General features: G+C 36.9%; 1 protein-coding gene across 1 annotated transcript in view; it reads right to left on the bottom strand.

Moving 5' to 3' along the window:
- Positions 1-20,055, bottom strand: part of LOC107559392 (zinc finger protein ZFPM2-like) — a 47,356-nt gene that overhangs the window by 9,129 nt on the left and 18,172 nt on the right. The window contains exons 2-3 of the mRNA XM_016243189.1: positions 10,704-10,856; positions 6,148-6,249 (exon numbers count right to left, since the gene is read on the bottom strand). Coding sequence (XP_016098675.1) covers positions 6,148-6,249; positions 10,704-10,856 — 255 coding nt within the window. The remainder of the gene's footprint in view (positions 1-6,147; positions 6,250-10,703; positions 10,857-20,055) is intronic.

The following is a 20,055-nucleotide window of genomic DNA, read 5'->3' as shown; positions in this document are numbered from 1 at the left end:
GCCTTTTATCAATGTCTTTATTTATATTATTATTATTATTACGTGGTATTTTAATTCGGCTGACAGCCCCCTCCCCCACACCCCTCCTGCAGGCGTAAGGAGGGACAGGCGTATGAATGAGCCACATTGTGTCCATCTGAGGAGGGTCGAGAGGAGCACAGAAACTTTTGTCACACAGTCACAGATCTCGCGGCTCGGGACGCTTTTTGAACCGAATGCTGTCTAACAGGGAAGAAGTCTCCAGAAAGGTCACGTGTAACTTTTAAAGCAGCACTATGTAACTGTTGGCGCTCTAGCGGTTAATAAACAGAACTGCACACATCCCGCAGAAGAACATTCCAAGCGGAGCTACTTCTCTAAGTTTATGTCTATGGCGATTCACGCAGGTATGTGTTCCTCCGCAGCGGCGACGCCCCGAGCAGGCTACAATAGTCCAAATATAAGTACTTATTATAAGTGTACCGTAGTGATTCGGAATAAGACAAAAAAATGTGGTTTGGAAGATGAATTCATGATGTACTCGCTCATTATATACATTTTGCTGTGGGTGGGGCTTAATTCTAAACAGGTTGTTGATTGGATGGAAGCAGATCTGAATGCAAACTTGCAGCCAATTGAGGCGGGGTTTAAGGTTGAGTTTAAGTAGCATTTGGTAACACTTTATTTTAATGTGCCTTTGTTCCACATACACTGTGAAAAATATTGTCATAATTTGTTCTCACAACTTTTTTTTTTTCTTTTGTCAAATTAACTGATATAATTAATGTTGACGATTAAGGTAAAATAATATGTTGAGTTTCTAAATCATTTTCTTTCTATTAAAGCACATTTTTAGTTCCTGCTCGTGAAACGCTCAAGTAGTGTGCAAGCACCCTTTGTTTTGTTGTGTCACGGCACTTGCTTGCAATACAGATTGAGTGCGATGTGCGTTGAAAACGCATTACTACAGTAATGGTCTCCTATTAAGATGCACTGGGGTAAATTAATATGCAAATAAGATTACGGTATTGTGCTACTGTAGCAAGCAAGACTCTCTCCTCTAAAAATTTAAAAGTGAAATGCATTCAAACAGCTAGCATATCTGCCTCCTCTTTTCAATGATTAAACAAAAACTGCATCGCTACTTTTTGTTTCACATTTTTACAGTGATACCGCTGTTATTAACAAATGTTATTACACTTTATTTCTCCTGAAACATACACTACCATTCAAACGTTTAAAGAAACTAATTTTATTCAGCGGTGATGCATTAAATTGATCAAAAGTGACAGTAAAGATTTCTTTGATGTCGACTGTGGCTGTAATGATTTCATATTGTTCCAGGGATTTCTCTAATCCACTACACTTTCATTAAAATCCCTCACTCCATCCTGCCTTCTTCTGAGGGGCCTCGGACAGAATCAGGCTCCTCGCGAACATCTCTCACTCTTTTTTTGACAATCATTGCCGTTTCCGCTGCAATATTCATATAACTGCAGATGCTAATTCAATTTGAGATGCTGGAAGTCGTTCCAGGCAATGTTTTAATTCGTAAATGATGAGGTCCAGGAATAAGGACCAGTGAAGGATCCGGCAGGTTATGAGGGTCACAAAACATAAAAGAAAAAGAGTGTGGTGTGACACGATGAAACTACGTCACTCCCACTAAAATCAACAAAACAACCCGCATTTCAAAATCAATCAGGCAGGTCTATCTGTGCTTGTGGAATACAAATTGCTGTATAACTACATTCAAATGATTCTAACATATTCCTGCTCGTGAAACGCTCAAGTAGTGTGCAAGCACCCTTTGTTTTGTTGTGTCACGGCACTTGCTTGCAATACAGATTGAGTGCGATGTGCGTTGAAAACGCGTTACTACAGTAATGGTCTCCTATTAAGATGCACTGGGGTAAATTAATATGCAAATAAGATTACGGTATTGTGCTACTGTAGCAAGCAAGACTCTCTCCTCTATGAATTTAAAAGTGAAATGCATTCAAACAGCTAGCATATCTGCCTCCTCTTTTCAATGATTAAACAAAAACTGCATCGCTACTTTAATAATTAATGTTGACGATTAAGGTAAAATAATATGTTGAGTTTCTAAATCATTTTCTTTCTATTAAAGCACATTTTTAGTTTCAATGAAACTTTTTTTAAGCTAAACCAACATTTTTTTTTTTTTTGGAGCACAGAAGAAATTTGAACAGTAACACAATGCCAAAATAATGATTTAGACAACTATTTTCTAAATGCATCTTCTTATTGTGAACAATTCTTGCACATTTCTTTTTTATTTTATCTTATTTTATTTGTTTGTTTTTTTTAGCTCAATATTTTTTATTAGAAATTCAGGTTGCTTTCTTTTGTGGTGCCTTTGTTACAGTGTGTATTTAAGTACCGGGTAATATTAATTAACAACATGTCCTTAATATAGGGTTGGGGTTTAGTTTAGGGTTAGTTGGTTATGCATACTTTACTGTTATTGCTATGGCGAGTAAACTGAAAAACGTATTGAGTGTTCACGACAGGAGCTGAAAAACTGAGTCTATCTTTACACAGACAAGGTAAGTAAGTCATTTTATCCCTCTAGTCTCATGCAAACATGTATAATGTTGACGTCTGTGGCTGTACTTCAAACAGTGTGTATTTGAATGTTTATCAGGTGAAATGTCTTCATTGTAAGTGCATTACTGTGATTTATGCTTGTTTGAGGGATGACAAAAGCTGCCACGTATGCTTATAAAACATACAGTTTGTTTCGTACTGAACTCAGGGTTGAGAATATCTGCCTAACCGATCTGAAAACAAGGAGGCCACTGGGATAATGAATTCAGTTAATTTCCCATGATGCTCTGTCTAAATGTCAGAAGTCTGGAATCCGTCTCTCTCTCTCGGTTGGATGCGAGCGCAGTGGTCAGCCGCTCTCGGCTCTGGTTTGCATGTTCTCCGCTGCGTTCCCGCTCCCTGTGTGAAAAGGCTTTAGGGGGCTCAATCAGTGAGACTTTGATGTCGACTGTGGCTGTAATGATTTCATATTGTTCCAGGGATTTCTCTAATCCACTACACTTTCATTAAAATCCCTCACTCCATCCTGCCTTCTTCTGAGGGGCCTCGGACAGAATCAGGCTCCTCGCGAACATCTCTCACTCTTTTTTTGACAATCATTGCCGTTTCCGCTGCAATATTCATATAACTGCAGATGCTAATTCAATTTGAGATGCTGGAAGTCGTTCCAGGCAATGTTTTAATTCGTAAATGATGAGGTCCAGGAATAAGGACCAGTGAAGGATCCGGCAGGTTATGAGGGTCACAAAACATAAAAGAAAAAGAGTGTGGTGTGACACGATGAAACTACGTCACTCCCACTAAAATCAACAAAACAACCCGCATTTCAAAATCAATCAGGCAGGTCTATCTGTGCTTGTGGAATACAAATTGCTGTATAACTACATTCAAATGATTCTAACATATTCCTGCTCGTGAAACGCTCAAGTAGTGTGCAAGCACCCTTTGTTTTGTTGTGTCACGGCACTTGCTTGCAATACAGATTGAGTGCGATGTGCGTTGAAAACGCGTTACTACAGTAATGGTCTCCTATTAAGATGCACTGGGGTAAATTAATATGCAAATAAGATTACGGTATTGTGCTACTGTAGCAAGCAAGACTCTCTCCTCTAAAAATTTAAAAGTGAAATGCATTCAAACAGCTAGCATATCTGCCTCCTCTTTTCAATGATTAAACAAAAACTGCATCGCTACTTTTTGTTTCACATTTTTACAGTGATACCGCTGTTATTAACAAATGTTATTACACTTTATTTCTCCTGAAACATACACTACCATTCAAACGTTTAAAGAAACTAATTTTATTCAGCGGTGATGCATTAAATTGATCAAAAGTGACAGTAAAGATTTCTATTTCCAATAAATGTTGAACTTTCTATTCATCAAAGAACTTTATTATAGTTTTCACTAAAATATGAAGCAGCATATTTTCAACATCGATAATAATCATATTTCTTGAGCAGCAAATCATCATATTATACTGATTTCTGAAGGAGTAATTTTATTCAGCGGTGATGCATTAAATTGATCAAAAGTGACAGTAAAGATTTCTATTTCCAATAAATGTTGAACTTTCTATTCATCAAAGAACTTTATTATAGTTTTCACTAAAATATGAACCAGCACAACTGTTTTCAACATCGATAATAATCATATTTCTTGAGCAGCAAATCATCATATTATACTGATTTCTGAAGGATCATGTGACACTGAAGACTGGAGAAATTATGCTGAAAATTCAGCTTTGATCACAGGAATAAATTACATTTTACAATAGATTCAAATAGAAAACAGTTATTTTAAACCGTAATAATGTTTTTACTGTGTTTTTTGCAGCCTTGGTGAGCATAAGAGACTTTTGAATGGCAGTTTACAGTATGCACAGATTGTTTTAGAGGCATATGAGGTGAAGCATCCACAAAATAGGTGTCAGATGCCAGATATGACACAAAAAAAAACACCAATTCCAGATATTCTGTGTCTATTGGCTTGGCATAGTGAGACTCGAACCATTCAGAGAAGACAAAAACACTTGATCTGATAAGAAAACACTGTGCCTCATTATTGTTCGAATGAGTCTGTAACCGAACTAATCGTGTTTATTCAGACGACTGGAGGGAGAGAAAGAGAAATCCAGAGATAGAGAATATCAGTGTGCTGTGATATCTCACCATCAAGAACTGATTACAAGACCCGTGATCAGATATAAAGATAGGAGACAAGTCAGCTCAGTTTGGCACTAGTGACTGTATTGTGTAAATCTAGTGTGAAACGCAAGATAAACGCCTTCCAAAATGCCATTATTACGTTATCAGATGTCATGCTTTTAAAGAGGACAAGGCTTATTACAGTACATCATCCAGCTGCACCTTTCAGGCTCACTTTACTCTGTCTTACGCTGTGCAGTTGTGGCATATAAAAGCTGTGTTTTTTTGTGGATTTATCTATGTTGCATTGTATTACAACTTTATTTCTGTCAGGAAAACTATCGTCAAAGATGATTGACAATTAGCATACAGTTTGGATTGGCGGTATGGTTCTGTACACATTTTAGAATTAGTCTGATTCAAAGGAGAATCAGAAGGCTGAATCCTGACTGACAGAGGAGGAGCTTGGGATGGAGGAGGGTAATTAGTTATTGAGCAATGCGAAAACTGCTGATACTACTGAGGGACCTTATATATGAATGCTTAGATAGGTGTCGTATTCCTATAGGTAGATGGGGATCAGCTGAGAGTCAGCTGATGCGAGCTTGACCAACATGACCTGCCAGAACTAACGCTACACTTGATTTAGATAGTCCATTTTTGACATAATACTATATGTAATTTTGCAGCTACATATCAACTAACTCTCATTAGAGTTTTAGTTGACTGTTAGGTTAGAGTTAGTAGAATAAGTTGACGTAGGCTACTTGCAAAGTTATGTACAGTCAGTTGAATATGTGTTGGGGAGCATCAAAATAAAGTGTTAGCAGATATTAAGCAGCTGTGTTGGGGGTAACGCATTAAAAATAACGCACGTTTACATAATCAGATTACTTAAGTAACGAGTAAAGAAACATCACTTTTAAATTTACAATGAAATATCTGACTTTTTTTTTTTTCAAATAAGTAATGCAAGTTACTTTGTTTTCCCATTTATTCGCTAACATCTCTCCTGTCCCCGTGATGTGAGAAATTTGGAATAAGTGCAGAGGCACTTTCTTCAGACTGAAACTTATTAATTTCTCTTTTAGTGTGCAAGTGAAACGTACAGTTGTCAAAAATATAACTTTTGGGTTTTTTGTTATTAAAAAACAAATAAGCAAGCCCAGCCCAGGTGACAAAAAGTAACGCAAAAGTAACGTAATGCATTACTTTCAATAAAAAGTAACTAAATAATGCAATTAGTTACTTTTTATGGCAATATTGTTGTTTTTAAATGTATCTTTCCCCAACACTGTTAAGCAGACAGTATATTAATACTCTAATGACTGCTATGTAGTTGTAAAGTTACTTATAGTTAGTATAATGTCTGAAGTGGACTATCGAAATAAAGTGTTACCAATGTAAGATATGCTAAGACTGTTGAGATGTGATTGGACGGCTGTCTTACTTGGGCCGTCCCATTCCTCTGTTGTCAACGGGCTTGGTTGGACTCTCTCTTCTTGTCCGTCACTGTCTTGTTGCTCCACCTTTAAACTTCCACCCATTTCACCTGTATAAAGACATCAAAGCTTAAGGGTTTTGCGGTACAAACGGCTAAACTGTAGCACAGTCAGTAAACCGAACCGTGCCAGTCGCAGTGGCAGCATCTGTTCATTTTCTTTTCATTTAAAACCCTTATTCCAATGTGCGGTTTCTCATTTTGGATTCTTTCAAGTGTCTGCTGTGGGATTTTATGCTCGTTTCTTTGGAGAGAATGGAAAAGAGACAGAGAGCAAGTCCCTGGACCCACCTTGATCACAGACCCGCTGCCTGTGTTAAGCCCTGTGACGAAACTTATTGGAAATGTTTAATTACAGTGTTGGGAAAGAAATTAAGCTACAAGATGATTCCTTAATTAAGCTGTGATTAAGGATTTTCTGCTTTTGGCTCTGACACCATGGGCAAAGTACTATTTAACACCGTCACAGGCAAGAGAAGTTAACTCCAAGAACAGGCCTATTTACCTCAGATCCTTACACAACTTCACACACACACACACACACACACACAGGGAATCAGTCCATGTCCTCTGCAGACAGGAAATTCCTTTCTAGAGACTAGAATGGATAAAACCGTATGACCTTAAAACTCGAGCTGAATAAAAACAGGGACAGAGCCAAGAATTAAACCTTCTTGAAGGGACAAGACAGCCAAAATACCACTTAAAAGCTGGTGCATGTTCAAACCAGAGGGTTACATGTATTCAGATAAATTTTGAGTAAAGAAATATGGATTCCTATATAATTTTGAGAAACTAACGAGTGAACTACTTATAAATTGTAATCCATTACTGATTCCAAATTACATGACAAAAATTGTAGTTAGTAAAGTAATCCATTACATTACACATTTTAGGTAATATAATCACTATTTTTGGATTACTTTTAGATTACTTTTGACCTAACTTGTTTATCACATTGATTTAAAAAGGATAATCGTGTACCATACTGATATAAAAATACAAAGAGAAAGAAAATATACAGTTGTGCTCATAAGTTTACATACCCCTTGCAGAATGAGCAAAATGTTAATAATTGAAACAAAATAAGAAGGCTCATGAAAATTGCATGTTATTTTTTTATTTAGTACTGTCCTGAATAAGCTATTTCACATAACAGATGTTTACATATACTCCACACGACAAAATAATAACTGAATTTATAATAATGAACCTGTTCAAAAGTTTACTTAATACTGTGTGTCGTTTCCTGGATGATCCACAACTGTTTTTATATTTTGTGATAGTTGTTCATGAGTCCTGCGTTGGTCCTGCGCAGTTTAACTGCCTGCTGTTCTTCAGAAAAATCCCCCAGCTCCTGCACAATATTCAGTTTTCCAGCATCTTCTGCATATTTGAACCCTTTCCAAAAGTGACTGTATGATTTTGAGATCCATCTTTTCACACTGAGGGCAATTGAGGGACTCATACACAGCTATTACAAAGGTAGAAACATTTACTGATGCTCAAGAAGGCAACACAATGCATTAAGAGCCTGGGGATGTAAACTTTTGAACAGGATGATGATGTGTAAATTCTTCTCATTTTGTTTAACAATCATATCTTTTCATTTAGTACTGGACTCCAGAAGCTACGTAAATACTTACATGTTTCCCAGAAGACAAAATAAGTACATTTTACCCTAATCATCCAATTCAAAATGTTTACCGATATTTTCGATATTTTCTCAAAGCACCTTATCTGGAAACATGACATGTTTACACATCCATCTATTTGTTCTAGAGTAATTAATCAGCTTTACTGCCACTACTAATGTAATTATAAATATGAAATCATAACTCATCTAGATGCCATTATCTATTCTGTTATTTTTGACATTTTCATTATACGGTTCGCAGAATACCTATTCTATTACATGACTTATCATATAGGTAATAAACCTCAACTGGAAAACTGACGTTCTTACATATTTATTTATTCATGGCCGCGTAATTAATAAGCAATCCTACAGTCCTGAGAGCGGCTCGAAATGACCCCGCTGAGGAAATCATAAACTCATTTTCATCAGGTATAGGTGTCATGATCTATACTTTTATTCTTGACATTTCCATTATACGGTTCAGAGATTCAAAAAGCAATTATGTGATCAAGTGAGGGAAAAAAAAAACAAAGAAAAACAATAAATATTCAAATATTCAAAAATGTTTTTCGCCACTGCCCTTCAAAACTTAATAGGTCAAAACATGCGAGGAAATGAAAAAGAATTGCCCCTCTTGCTATTCAACAAGAACAAAAGCAAACCGACACACATCGTTCCACCAATTTGGAACAAAAAAGCGCAAGTGATTGCTCTTTTGAAGATTGCACGCTCGCAGGCAAAGCAGGTAGTTTACGCACTTCACTTTTGCCGTCGCAAACTTTTTGGACGTCGGGGATACCGAGACAGGCATTTCAAAGAGAAGATTCATCATTTACAAATAGAAAAGCATTACGTTAGGATGCAGAGTGAATTTCAAATGGCTGGGGGGGCTCTGAATTATCCCGTTGTGACGGTGAGGTGTGGCCGGCAGAAACGTCTGTAATTGAATTTCAGTTCAAAGAGCTGATGCTATTAGCCTGAGTTTGATGGTGGAGGCCTGCAGCAAATACCAGCAACTCTGTTGTTATTTACTATGACCAGTAACCCTGTTAGTAACATATACAGTAGGTCTTCCCTCAAAATGCCATATTTCTTCAGTCTTCTCTTTCATATTCAAATTCAATTTCAGCACAAAACCAAACACTGCTTTGAGCTACAGGGTGATTGTGAGTTCTAGAAAAGGTCTGATATTTCTAACATTTATAGAGCATTGTGAAATACAATAGAAAATATACGTCCCACTATAGGATTACAGAACAGAAGTGTTTGTTTGTGTACTAAAACAAGCCCATACATGTGATTAAAAATGAGGAATTTTATGTGTATTGTGATTTCGGTATCACTTTAGATTAGGGAACCCGATTCACTCTTAACTAGTTTTTTATTAACCTAACTGGGGCCGGTTGCAGAAAAGGTTTAGACTAGTCTTAAAAAGTTAGCCATCTAATTTTGTTCTTTAAGACTGGTCAAAATTTGTAAAATTCGGTTACATAAAAACGTAGATTAGTCTAAGCTGAATCCAAAATATAAGACTGATTACCCCTAGGTTAACTGCTAGTTGGTCAAACTGGCTCTTAAGACACGGTCTTAACATAGAGGCTAAGTGTATGCAACTGGCCCCTGGTCTCATGGCATAAATGTACCTGGGGGCACTTTTTAGTGAGACGCGAAATACGTACCAATAAGTACATATCACTACAGTTTCCAAAAGAAATGAACACTAGAGGCAGTAAAACTCTGACACCTTTTATTCCTTTTCACACAAATTTACAGAGTTTTGATTAATAAAGAGCAATTTTCGCACAATTACTTGAAGAATAGCATGTAATGACTTCAAAACAATATTAATATGCTGTGAGATTTGAAAACTGATGCTTTTGAACGTTAGCACCGCACATATCCAGCTTTATATCTATGGGTTTTCATAGACGGTAGTGTGACGAGAGGGGCCTGGTCCTCTCTCCTCCAACACCGTCGTCACTCCTCCTTTTATCCTTCCGGAGCTCCTCCGTGGGACTCGAGACCGATGAGTGGCGCAGGTGTCGCTCATTATCAATTACTCCACCGGCCTCGCTCCGTTCCCATGGCTCTCGGCCCCGCCCCTCTCGTCACAGGTAGGTTTGTTTGGTAGCTCATGGAGTACGGAGACGTACTTGAGAGGCGAGGATCTCCGAATCCCGTGTAACTACGGTTCGACAAAACAGTTCAAATCTGCATATAAGAAAGTTCAAATGGCACGGTTGCATCAACAAATGCGTTTTTATATCAGTTTTGCTTTTGTTAACACTAGCGGGTAGGTTTAGGGTTGGGTTTGGTGTAGGGCATATTTCCTACACGATAGAGCAATAACTTTTAGTGACAGTACGCGGATATTTGAATTCGTAATGCCGCAATATGTACCAGAAGCAACATAATAAAAACATAGCAATACGTACCTATATCAACGTTATAAAAACGTACCAGGGTTCACGTATTGATCCCGTGTTTTAGCGCCACTCAGTGGACATTTCTCTTTGAAACTGCGGCGAAATGTGCGGTAAGGTACGTAAAAATGGTGTTGCACAAAATGTACACAGAGGTACATATTTTTATGACACCAGGTTGTTATTAACATGCATATTATTAGCATATCGCTTGTTTATTAGTACTTATAAAGCACATATTAATCTAGATCTCTTAACCCGACACCATATCTAAGCTTACTACTACAACAACTACCTTACAAAAAGCAGCAAATTAGGAGTTCATTGAGGCAAAACTCTGAGTTAATAGTATAGTGAAAATGTGTTTCCTAATCTAAAGTTACCGTGATTTCCATTTGAGTTTCAGCCAGATACATGTTTTCTCAGGTTATCTTTGAGCTCACCATTCCTCGAGTGATCTCCATCTTTAGAGACGATGTTCTCTGGGTCAGAGTAGTAAAGCAGGTCGTCCTCCACAGACCCGTCTTCTTCTTCTTTCAAGATCTCTTTCTTCTCTGTCTCCTCAGAGTCCGTCTCAAGCCCATTGTCAAACACCCCTGTCAAATAACAGAGAAACAAGTGCACAGCATTAGCACTTCAGAAGAAACGAAAGTGAATTCACCTTTGTCTTCATTCTTGTGAAAAAGAAGGACACTTTTAAAAAGAGTACTGTATGGAAATAATATACTTAAATGTATTGGTTTTGAACACTTCATTGCATAAAATGTACACTGTAAAAAAAAAAGTGACATTTACGGTAAAATACCGGCAGCTGTGGTTGCCAGAACTTGATATGGTAGCAACATTTTAGGTTTTACAGACTTAACTTAAATTCACAATAAAATACCGTATTTCATTAACTGATGTAATGTTAATAAACCAAAATATTGAAGTACTAATATCTGTTTTGAACCATTGTAATGCACTGATAACCACCAAAAACTGTGATGAGGAAGTTACATGATGAACCAAAGCTCATCACAAACAGCTTTTCTACGAGCTGAGGAGGGCAATACTAATATATAGAAGGTACACACAGTGTCATTCACACAAACATTAAACCCCATCATGGTGACACACACGATACTGAAATAATGCAATAAACATTCATTTAACAACATTAGATGTAAGATTAAACATCATTAAACATTAATGTACACAACTGATAAGAAAAAAACTAAGAAAAAACATGTTATTTCAACAACAAAAAACATGAAATATGAAGCGTCATGCAGGGAATTCTGGGAGTGTCAATTTACAGTTTGTCACTGTAAATTATACAATGACTTCTTTTTCACTTCCAAAAACCATATTTTTAACAGTATTTTACTGTAAAATTACATTAAATGTAATTACATTTATTTACCGAATATAGTATGGAAACTTACTGTTAACCAGTTAACAGGTTTTTACTGTAGCATTTTTACAGTCTTTTACTGTTAAAATCACAATCATCTTTTACAGTGTATGAATAGTTTAAATTTACATTAAATGCAAAACGTTGAGTGCTTTCTGACCCACTTAAGTAGGACATTTCATAATTACTTCTATTGTCTTTGAAATGTGGTTAAAGTTACTACTGAATGTACTGACAAGCATTTATGGTCAACTAAAATGTACTTTAATCTTATTTCTATTGAAACTTTTACGTCACGTATTTAAATATGTTTGTAATTACACATTTGCGCATTGCAATTTAGTACATTTAAAATATATTAACTTTAAGTGTAATAATGAATAACACATGCTACAGTTAAAAATATAATCAAGTACTTTACATGTGCTTTAGTATGCTAGTCAACACATCAAAATAAGTGTCCTTCATTAAAAACATAATGATTTAAAATGTACTTTAATAAAATAAAACGTTGATATTACTTTTTAAAGTGTGTTAAAATCATTTATGAAAGTGCACTTAAGTGGCTTTTTAATTCATTAATGTTATATTATCTGCAAGTAGAGTTTTTAAAAATAGGCATACAAGATTTGAAGTACACTACAAGTGCACATTCAATACAGTTAAGTGCGCACTTCTTTTTTACAAGAGCATTGATGATGAGGCAGATAATCGGGTAGCTATATACAATATTGTATAGATTTTTGAAAGATATAAATGTTAGAAAACGTGCAAGAGTGTGTCGGGTGGATGCTTACTGGCACAAATGAAAGTAAATCTGATGTTTAGAAAAGTAAAAGCACATCTCTCTTCAAAAAGCCATGTAGCATCTTGTCCATCAAACATATGCAGGATGTTGTAAAAGTCATATACCGCCATGCACCTCGCAAACTACGACAGTATATCTGTTTTGTAATGTTTCTGTACCTTCCATAACTATAAATGAACGCAACTGCAAAGTGTTCGAGCAAAGCCAACACAGGAACAGATCCAAAGCCTAAGGTTACGTCTGCTCCGAGATAACTTGTTCACGCAAGCAGCAACATTGAAGGTAGACATAGCACACTTTCTTATTAATTTGCCTTATCAGTGGGTACAATGTTGATTTTTCATTTGCTTGCCATGCCTTTGGGTGGTACACCCGTGCAATCACAAAGTTCATTTTTCTCTATTTGATTAATTTCTTTCCTCTGTCAAAAAAAAAAGACATTGGCTACATTCTATCAAGAGAGTCCTTTTCCCTTCCAGCTGTACATGTACTTTGATATTTGCATATTAATGTTTTTTCTTCAATCAGGGGGCATGGAGGAATAGCACCCACCTGAACGAAATTAAACAGATGTGTTTCACCTTTGATATTAAAAATATTCTAGCTTCCACTTTTTATGTTTACAGGGCTGAAAACTGTAAGGATGGCTGTACATTCGGTGAGAGTCTATATGTGCAGAACCTAAAGTCTCCAAAAGTGAACCAAATCTGACAAAACCTCTCTATGGAGATGTTCTCAGGCAGAAAATCAATTATTGAATAAAATATGTGTTGTTTTTATGCTAAGTGTGTGTGTGTGTGTGTGTGTGTGTGCGCGCGCGCGTTTTTGTGACAAATGAGGACATACGTTTGTATAATGACAAGGGTATGACATAGTATTACAAGGAGAAAGTGACTTTTCAGGACATTACCCCATGTCCCCACTTTTCAAAACGCTTATAAATCACACAGAATGGAGTGTATTGAAAATCTGAAATAGCAGAAAGTCTCCTGTAAAGAGTAGGTTTAGGGGTAGGGTTGGTGTAGGCCAATAGAATATACGGTCTGTACAGTACAAAAAGCATTACGCCTATGGGATGCCCCCACTTTTCACAAAAACAAACCTGTGTGTGTGTGTGTGTGTGTGTGTGTGTGTGTGTGTGTGTTAGTGCCGTGATGGTGTGATCTGGGTGAGTAAACTCTTTCTTTTCATTAGCTTTATGAATGGCCCCTTTGTAGGAGGGCAGCAGTGACTGTGTGCATGAAAGCAATGGAGACACAGACGCATTGAGAGGAGATGTGCTGAACAAGGTCAGAGTTTTACCACATTTTGATCTTGTAGCAAAAACAAAAATGTCCAGACTACAGCAGATGACAATGTTACTCCTCCACGGCTCAGCAGACTTGATGGAGCTCTCGCTTGAGTATAAATTTAGGTATAAACACATTTCATTCCTAGCACAAATGATTGTAGATGGCAGCTCAGATTATTTAATCTTGGAACAACTTCAGATAAATGAAATGTTTGAGTTCATATGGAAATCTTTTGATTGCTGACTTTAGTATCTCGGCAAATCTTTAGCAGAGCTCTAGGATAAACCAATAGAATATACGGTCTGTACAGTACAAAAAGCATTACGCCTATGGGATGCCCCCACTTTTCACAAAAACAAACCTGTGTGTGTGTGTGTGTGTGTGTGTGTGTGTGTGTGTGTGTTAGTGCCGTGATGGTGTGATCTGGGTGAGTAAACTCTTTCTTTTCATTAGCTTTATGAATGGCCCCTTTGTAGGAGGGCAGCAGTGACTGTGTGCATGAAAGCAATGGAGACACAGACGCATTGAGAGGAGATGTGCTGAACAAGGTCAGAGTTTTACCACATTTTGATCTTGTAGCAAAAACAAAAATGTCCAGACTACAGCAGATGACAATGTTACTCCTCCACGGCTCAGCAGACTTGATGGAGCTCTCGCTTGAGTATAAATTTAGGTATAAACACATTTCATTCCTAGCACAAATGATTGTAGATGGCAGCTCAGATTATTTAATCTTGGAACAACTTCAGATAAATGAAATGTTTGAGTTCATATGGAAATCTTTTGATTGCTGACTTTAGTATCTCGGCAAATCTTTAGCAGAGCTCTAGGATAAACGCTAGATACTGCACTGTTAACCCTTACTGAACTGTAAAATCACCAGTAACTTAACTGTAATATGCATTGCATCATGGGTAGTTTCAGTGACCTTGCTTATAAATTACAGTAACTTTTCATGAATTGAAACAAATTATCAAAGAGTTTTACAAGACAATCTCAGTTTTTCTACTTCAGAATGTCTTGTTTAATTCAATGTGTTACTTGCTTTTTCTTTATCATTGTGATATGTACTAGTAATTTCTGTGTGAAAATTGTTTCTACACTTTTCTTTTTCAATGTATACAGATTTATAGATAATAACAGAAACTAAAGATATTATGACATGATTTTTTTTCCTCCTATGGGTAATTATAAAATGTTTCAAATCTTCATCTTCCACACTCTCATGATTTGATTTTTATCAAATCAGTGACAATCTATTTCTAAATTGAGAGATTGTGTTTGCTAATTAATTTTATCTGGCAATGATTCAAACAGGATAGTCAACAAATAATCATGTTGAGCAGGACTTTTTTAATTTCCTCCTTTAAGAATGAATTGGATGGTCAAAATAGGCTTCAAAAAGAGGAGCTGAAAAAAGAGGGCTTGATGACATCAGCGAAAAAGGTGGGCAGTCTGGAGGAAAATTAAGTTATTACATTTGATTAAAGTTTAAAAGGAGATTTTTTAAATAACATGCACTGATAAATTGTACAAAAAATGTGACTGTGAAGAAAAATGAAGACAGTAAATAAGGTCCATTTTCATGTTGACTTGACTTTCCATGTTGACAAAAAGGTCACTAAGTAAGCACAGATGTCGTTTGCAAACAGTGTCTAACCTCCTTCCAGCAGAACACACTGCACTTCAACTCCAGCTAGCCGCTCAAACCCTCAACACACACAAAGCAGAAAACACACGAAGTGAAATATGCAAGTATGCGGGCATGATCTGAGTGACTGCTAATTTCATGCTTGGATTTGCCGCTCGCCTGCGATGTTGGAGGCGTGTGTTTGCATGGTGATAGCGGCCCGGCTTGGTATCAGCTGGCTTCAGTGTAGAGCCATGCTGCCCCGTCGCACACCGCAGCCAAAGCAGGATGCTCTCCAGCACTCTAATTACACCTGAGCTAATTCAATCTGACAGCACCGAGACGCATGGAAATCAGCCTTCTTTCCCCCACCATTCCAGCCTGTTCCTTCTATTCTGCTATTTTACAGTAGAGTTTTTACATCTGACCAAAGACTGATGAGCAGGAAGGGCATCCTACCAATTATTTTTGAAAGAAATAGTTTGCAGAATGCATGCAGTGCACAAGATGCACATTTTCTTTGCACAGAGAATATGACTGAATTCATTTGACAAAATATGCAGTAGTATACAGAATATGGCAGAGAATATTATATCCCACAATGCAATGCGATCAACTTGACCTTCCATTTCCAGTTTGATGAATAATGAAATAAAAATAATATCAATTTTTGTAAATTTGAACACTTTTTTGATTACTTGATTGGATTGCCAAAAGTAAAACAGATCTACAAACAAAATAGAATAATAAATTGGAGTTAGAATGACCCCAAAATTCAATAGATGGAACAAATATGCCCCAATATGCCTGTGTTTGTCTTATATTTCTACACAAGCAAGCGTGCTGTTTACCCAAATATCAGGATGACTGCAGATATGACACTGATTTTATACAACAGTTCAATTAACAAGTTAATTTTGCGAGTTACATTTTAGATGCCATATTGTCCGAATTGTCTGATTTTGCTCTTTGAAATATTTTTTTAACAAATAATTCATAAAGAAAGTCACTTGCTTTGTTCCTGAATGAATCTGCACTTTTGAGTGAATCAATGATTCAATGATCCATTCAAAGACAGTCACTTGCTTTGTTCTTGAATTAATCTGTGTTTTTGAACAAATCAATGATTCTAAAATCTATTCATAAAGACAGTCACTTGCATCACTCCTGAATGAATCTGTGTTTTTGAACGAATCAATGATTCAATGATCCGTTCATAAAAACAGTCACTTGCTTCATTCCTGAATGAATCTGTGTTTTTGAATGAATCAATGGTTCAATGATCTATTCATAAAGACAGTCACTTGCTTTGTTCCTGAATAAATCTGCTTTTTTGAGTGAATCAATGATTCGATGATCTATTCACAGACAGTTACTTGCCTCGTTCCCAAATGAATCTGTGTTTTTGAATGAATCAATGATTCAATGATCCGTTCATAAAAACAGTCACTTGCTTCATTCCTAAATGAATCTGTGTTTTTGAATGAATCAATGGTTCAATGATCTATTCATAAAGACAGTCACTTGCTTTGTTCCTGAATAAATCTGTGTTTTTTAATGAATCAATGATTCAATGATCCATTCATAAAAACAGTAACTTGCTTCATTCCTAAATAAATCTGTGTTTTTGAATGAATCAATGGTTCAATGATCTATTCATAAAGACAGTCACTTGCTTTGTTCCTGAATAAATCTGCTTTTTTTTAGTGAATCAATGATTCAATGATCTATTCATAGACAGTCACTTGCCTCATTCCCAAATGAATCTGTGTTTTTGAATGAATCAATGATTCAATGATCCGTTCATAAAAACAGTCACTTGCTTCATTTCTGAATTAATCTGTGTTTTTGAAGGAATCAATGGTTCAATGATCCATTCATAAATAAAGACTTGCCACACCTACTGGTGGTTTTAGTTTCAAATGTAAAAGCTTAATTTCATTTCAAAAAATAATTTGATATCTTATTATTCAAAATATTTTTAAAACATTAATATCATAGAATCAGGTATGCAATCATAAGTGCAGTGTAAATAAATTCTGGCATCTTTGTCAATATTACACATCCATTGTATGCATATTGCAAATACCGTGTATCGCAAACATGTGCATAACATTCAGAAACTACCCTTCTACACTGACCTGCCTAATTTCATTTTGCAGTTTTTAAAAACAATTTGCTTTACTAAGGACAACACAACACAAAAACTAAGATGCATCATATAGAGTAAGCATGCTTGATTACATTCCTAAACAGAATAATTTTTCCTCCTGTTTCTCTGTGTAAATGTCAGATTTGGATTCCTCCTTCTAAACCTCGGCACAACATCAAACAAACAGCTGTGGCAGCCTGGCACCGTATCACATGCCCGATCACCTCAGTGGCATAACATCTCAGTCGTAGATGGGCCAGACAGATCGGAGAGAACAGGAGAAAGGGACAAAGAAAGAGAGGGTTCAGGAAAGGTGTGGGCCAAGAATGTCTTTTAAAGTGTCTCAGGGCCTGTATGAGAATATCTACTGCACCTCCAGGCCATGTTTAATTTGACATGAATAATTAACATTAGGTACAAAAGCAGTCAGTCAAGCAGTATCTTTTCAAATGGTACAACTTTGTACCAAAAGGGTCCATATTGGTATCTTAAAGTTCAATAAAAGTACTTGAAAGTGTATGTATTGGTACCTATGTAATGTACACAAGTGTACCTTTTGAAAAGATACCGCCCAAGTGACAGCGTGCGTACCTTTTTCCTGGGAGTGTACTGTTGCATACAATACATAGTACAAAAAGAAGTGTGTAACAAATGTTACAATAAATGTAGCGTATTTCAAGTGCTAAAAGTATCCTTTTAGAAAATGTACTTGCAAGTAATATAATATTAATCAAATAAAAGACCATTTACAGAGTTCACTTTCATGATGACGTTTCTTAACACACTTTTAAAAAGTGCACTTTTATATTAATGTCAAATTAAACGTTTTACTTTAAAGTACATTTTAAATCATTATGTTTTAATAATGTTTTGTTGTGCTTTAAAAAAGTACACTTATTTTGATGTGCTGACTAACATACTAAAGCACATGTAAAGCACTTGATTATCATTTAAACTAGTGTTTTTGATGTTTCATTTAAAGTTAATATATATTCTAAATGTGCTAAACTGCAACTTCATTAGAAAGGTGCAATTACAAATATAATTAGTTGTAAATAACATGCAATTAAGTGTATATTTTTACAAATATACCAAAGTTTACATATTAAAGGGATAGTTCACCCAAAAATGAAAATTCTGTCATTAATTACTCACCCTCGTGTCGTTCCAAACCCGTCAGACCTTCGTTCATCTTCAGAACACAAATTAAGATATTTTTGATAATATCTGAGAGCTCTCTGACCCTCCCATAGACAGCAATGCAACTGCAATGTTCCCAGGTCCAGAAATGTAGTAAGGACATCGGTAAAATGCGTGTGACATCAGCATTGTATACGTTTAGTAGACAGCGCACACTGTTATGTATCCGGTCCATGAACTTCCGTCTGCTAGCCATCAGAGGTCCACTTCATTGACTCTCGCACTACACTGTTGCATATCACCCCGGACTACATATCCCATCATTCATTACACTGACTGCATATAGCACTGATGACCCATACTTGGAATTAGTGCTCTGCATTTAACCCATCCAAAGTGCACACACACAGCAGTGAACACACACACACCGTGAACACACACCCGGAGCAGTGGGCAGCCATATATACTGCAGCACCCGGGGAGCAGTTGGGGGTTCGGGTGCCTTGCTCGGGGGCACCTCAGTCCTGGTATTGAAGGAGAGAGCACTGCACATTCACTCCCCCCACCTACAACCTCTGCCAGTACGAGACTCGAACCCGCAACCTTTGGGTTACGAGTACGACTCTCTAACCATTAGGCCACGACTTCCTAGTCAGTGATAGCTACGTTACGGAGCCATTTCGTTAGCCATTGTTTATTTCCAAGTCCTAGTCTTAGTCTAGTTTTGCCTTGCCTGTTTTCCGGTCCTTTGACTATTGCTCGTGTTTACAGATTTCCCCTTTTGTCAAGCCCTCTGGATTACATTCGCCGATCGATGACCCACGCCTGCCCTAGGAATACTCTTTGTCTTGCCTCATTCATGTCTGTTTACTGTTTATTGACCCATGCCTGTTTGTGACCACGCCTGTGAATAAAGCTCTGCACATGGATCCACACGCTTCCTCTGTTCTCTCCATAACAGAATACTCGGCCCCACAAGGATCCAGCGGCTTCTCGGATGGACATTGGCCAGGTATGGATACAGCAAGAATATTGTTAGCCCTTAGACAGGGCACACGATTGCTGAAGGGCTATATTCAAGAGAATTTAGCCATTGCTCATTATTCAGATCTGTCGGACTGTGTTTTGATAGACTTTTTCTGTGAGGGCATTAATCAACCGCTAAAGTCTAAACTCATTCATGAGGGTCCGCGTTCATCTTTAAGTCAGTTTATGGATTATGCTTTGACTGTTGGTTTATCATTCACTGTGGGTGTCGCGGAGAAACGCGACACCACATCCGATCGCAAAATGGCAGGCACAACAGCGCCCCGTTATGTCACAGCTGCCAATCCTGAATCAAGTCAAGTCACAGCTGATCTTCCTGAGTCAAGTCAA

Source organism: Sinocyclocheilus grahami, unplaced genomic scaffold (assembly GCF_001515645.1).
Source record: "Sinocyclocheilus grahami isolate Dianchi unplaced genomic scaffold, SAMN03320097.WGS_v1.1 scaffold683.1, whole genome shotgun sequence".
Taxonomy (NCBI): domain Eukaryota; kingdom Metazoa; phylum Chordata; class Actinopteri; order Cypriniformes; family Cyprinidae; genus Sinocyclocheilus; species Sinocyclocheilus grahami.
The sequence above is the reverse complement of the archived record's forward strand: the minus strand, read 5'-3'. Positions and strand labels throughout refer to the sequence as shown.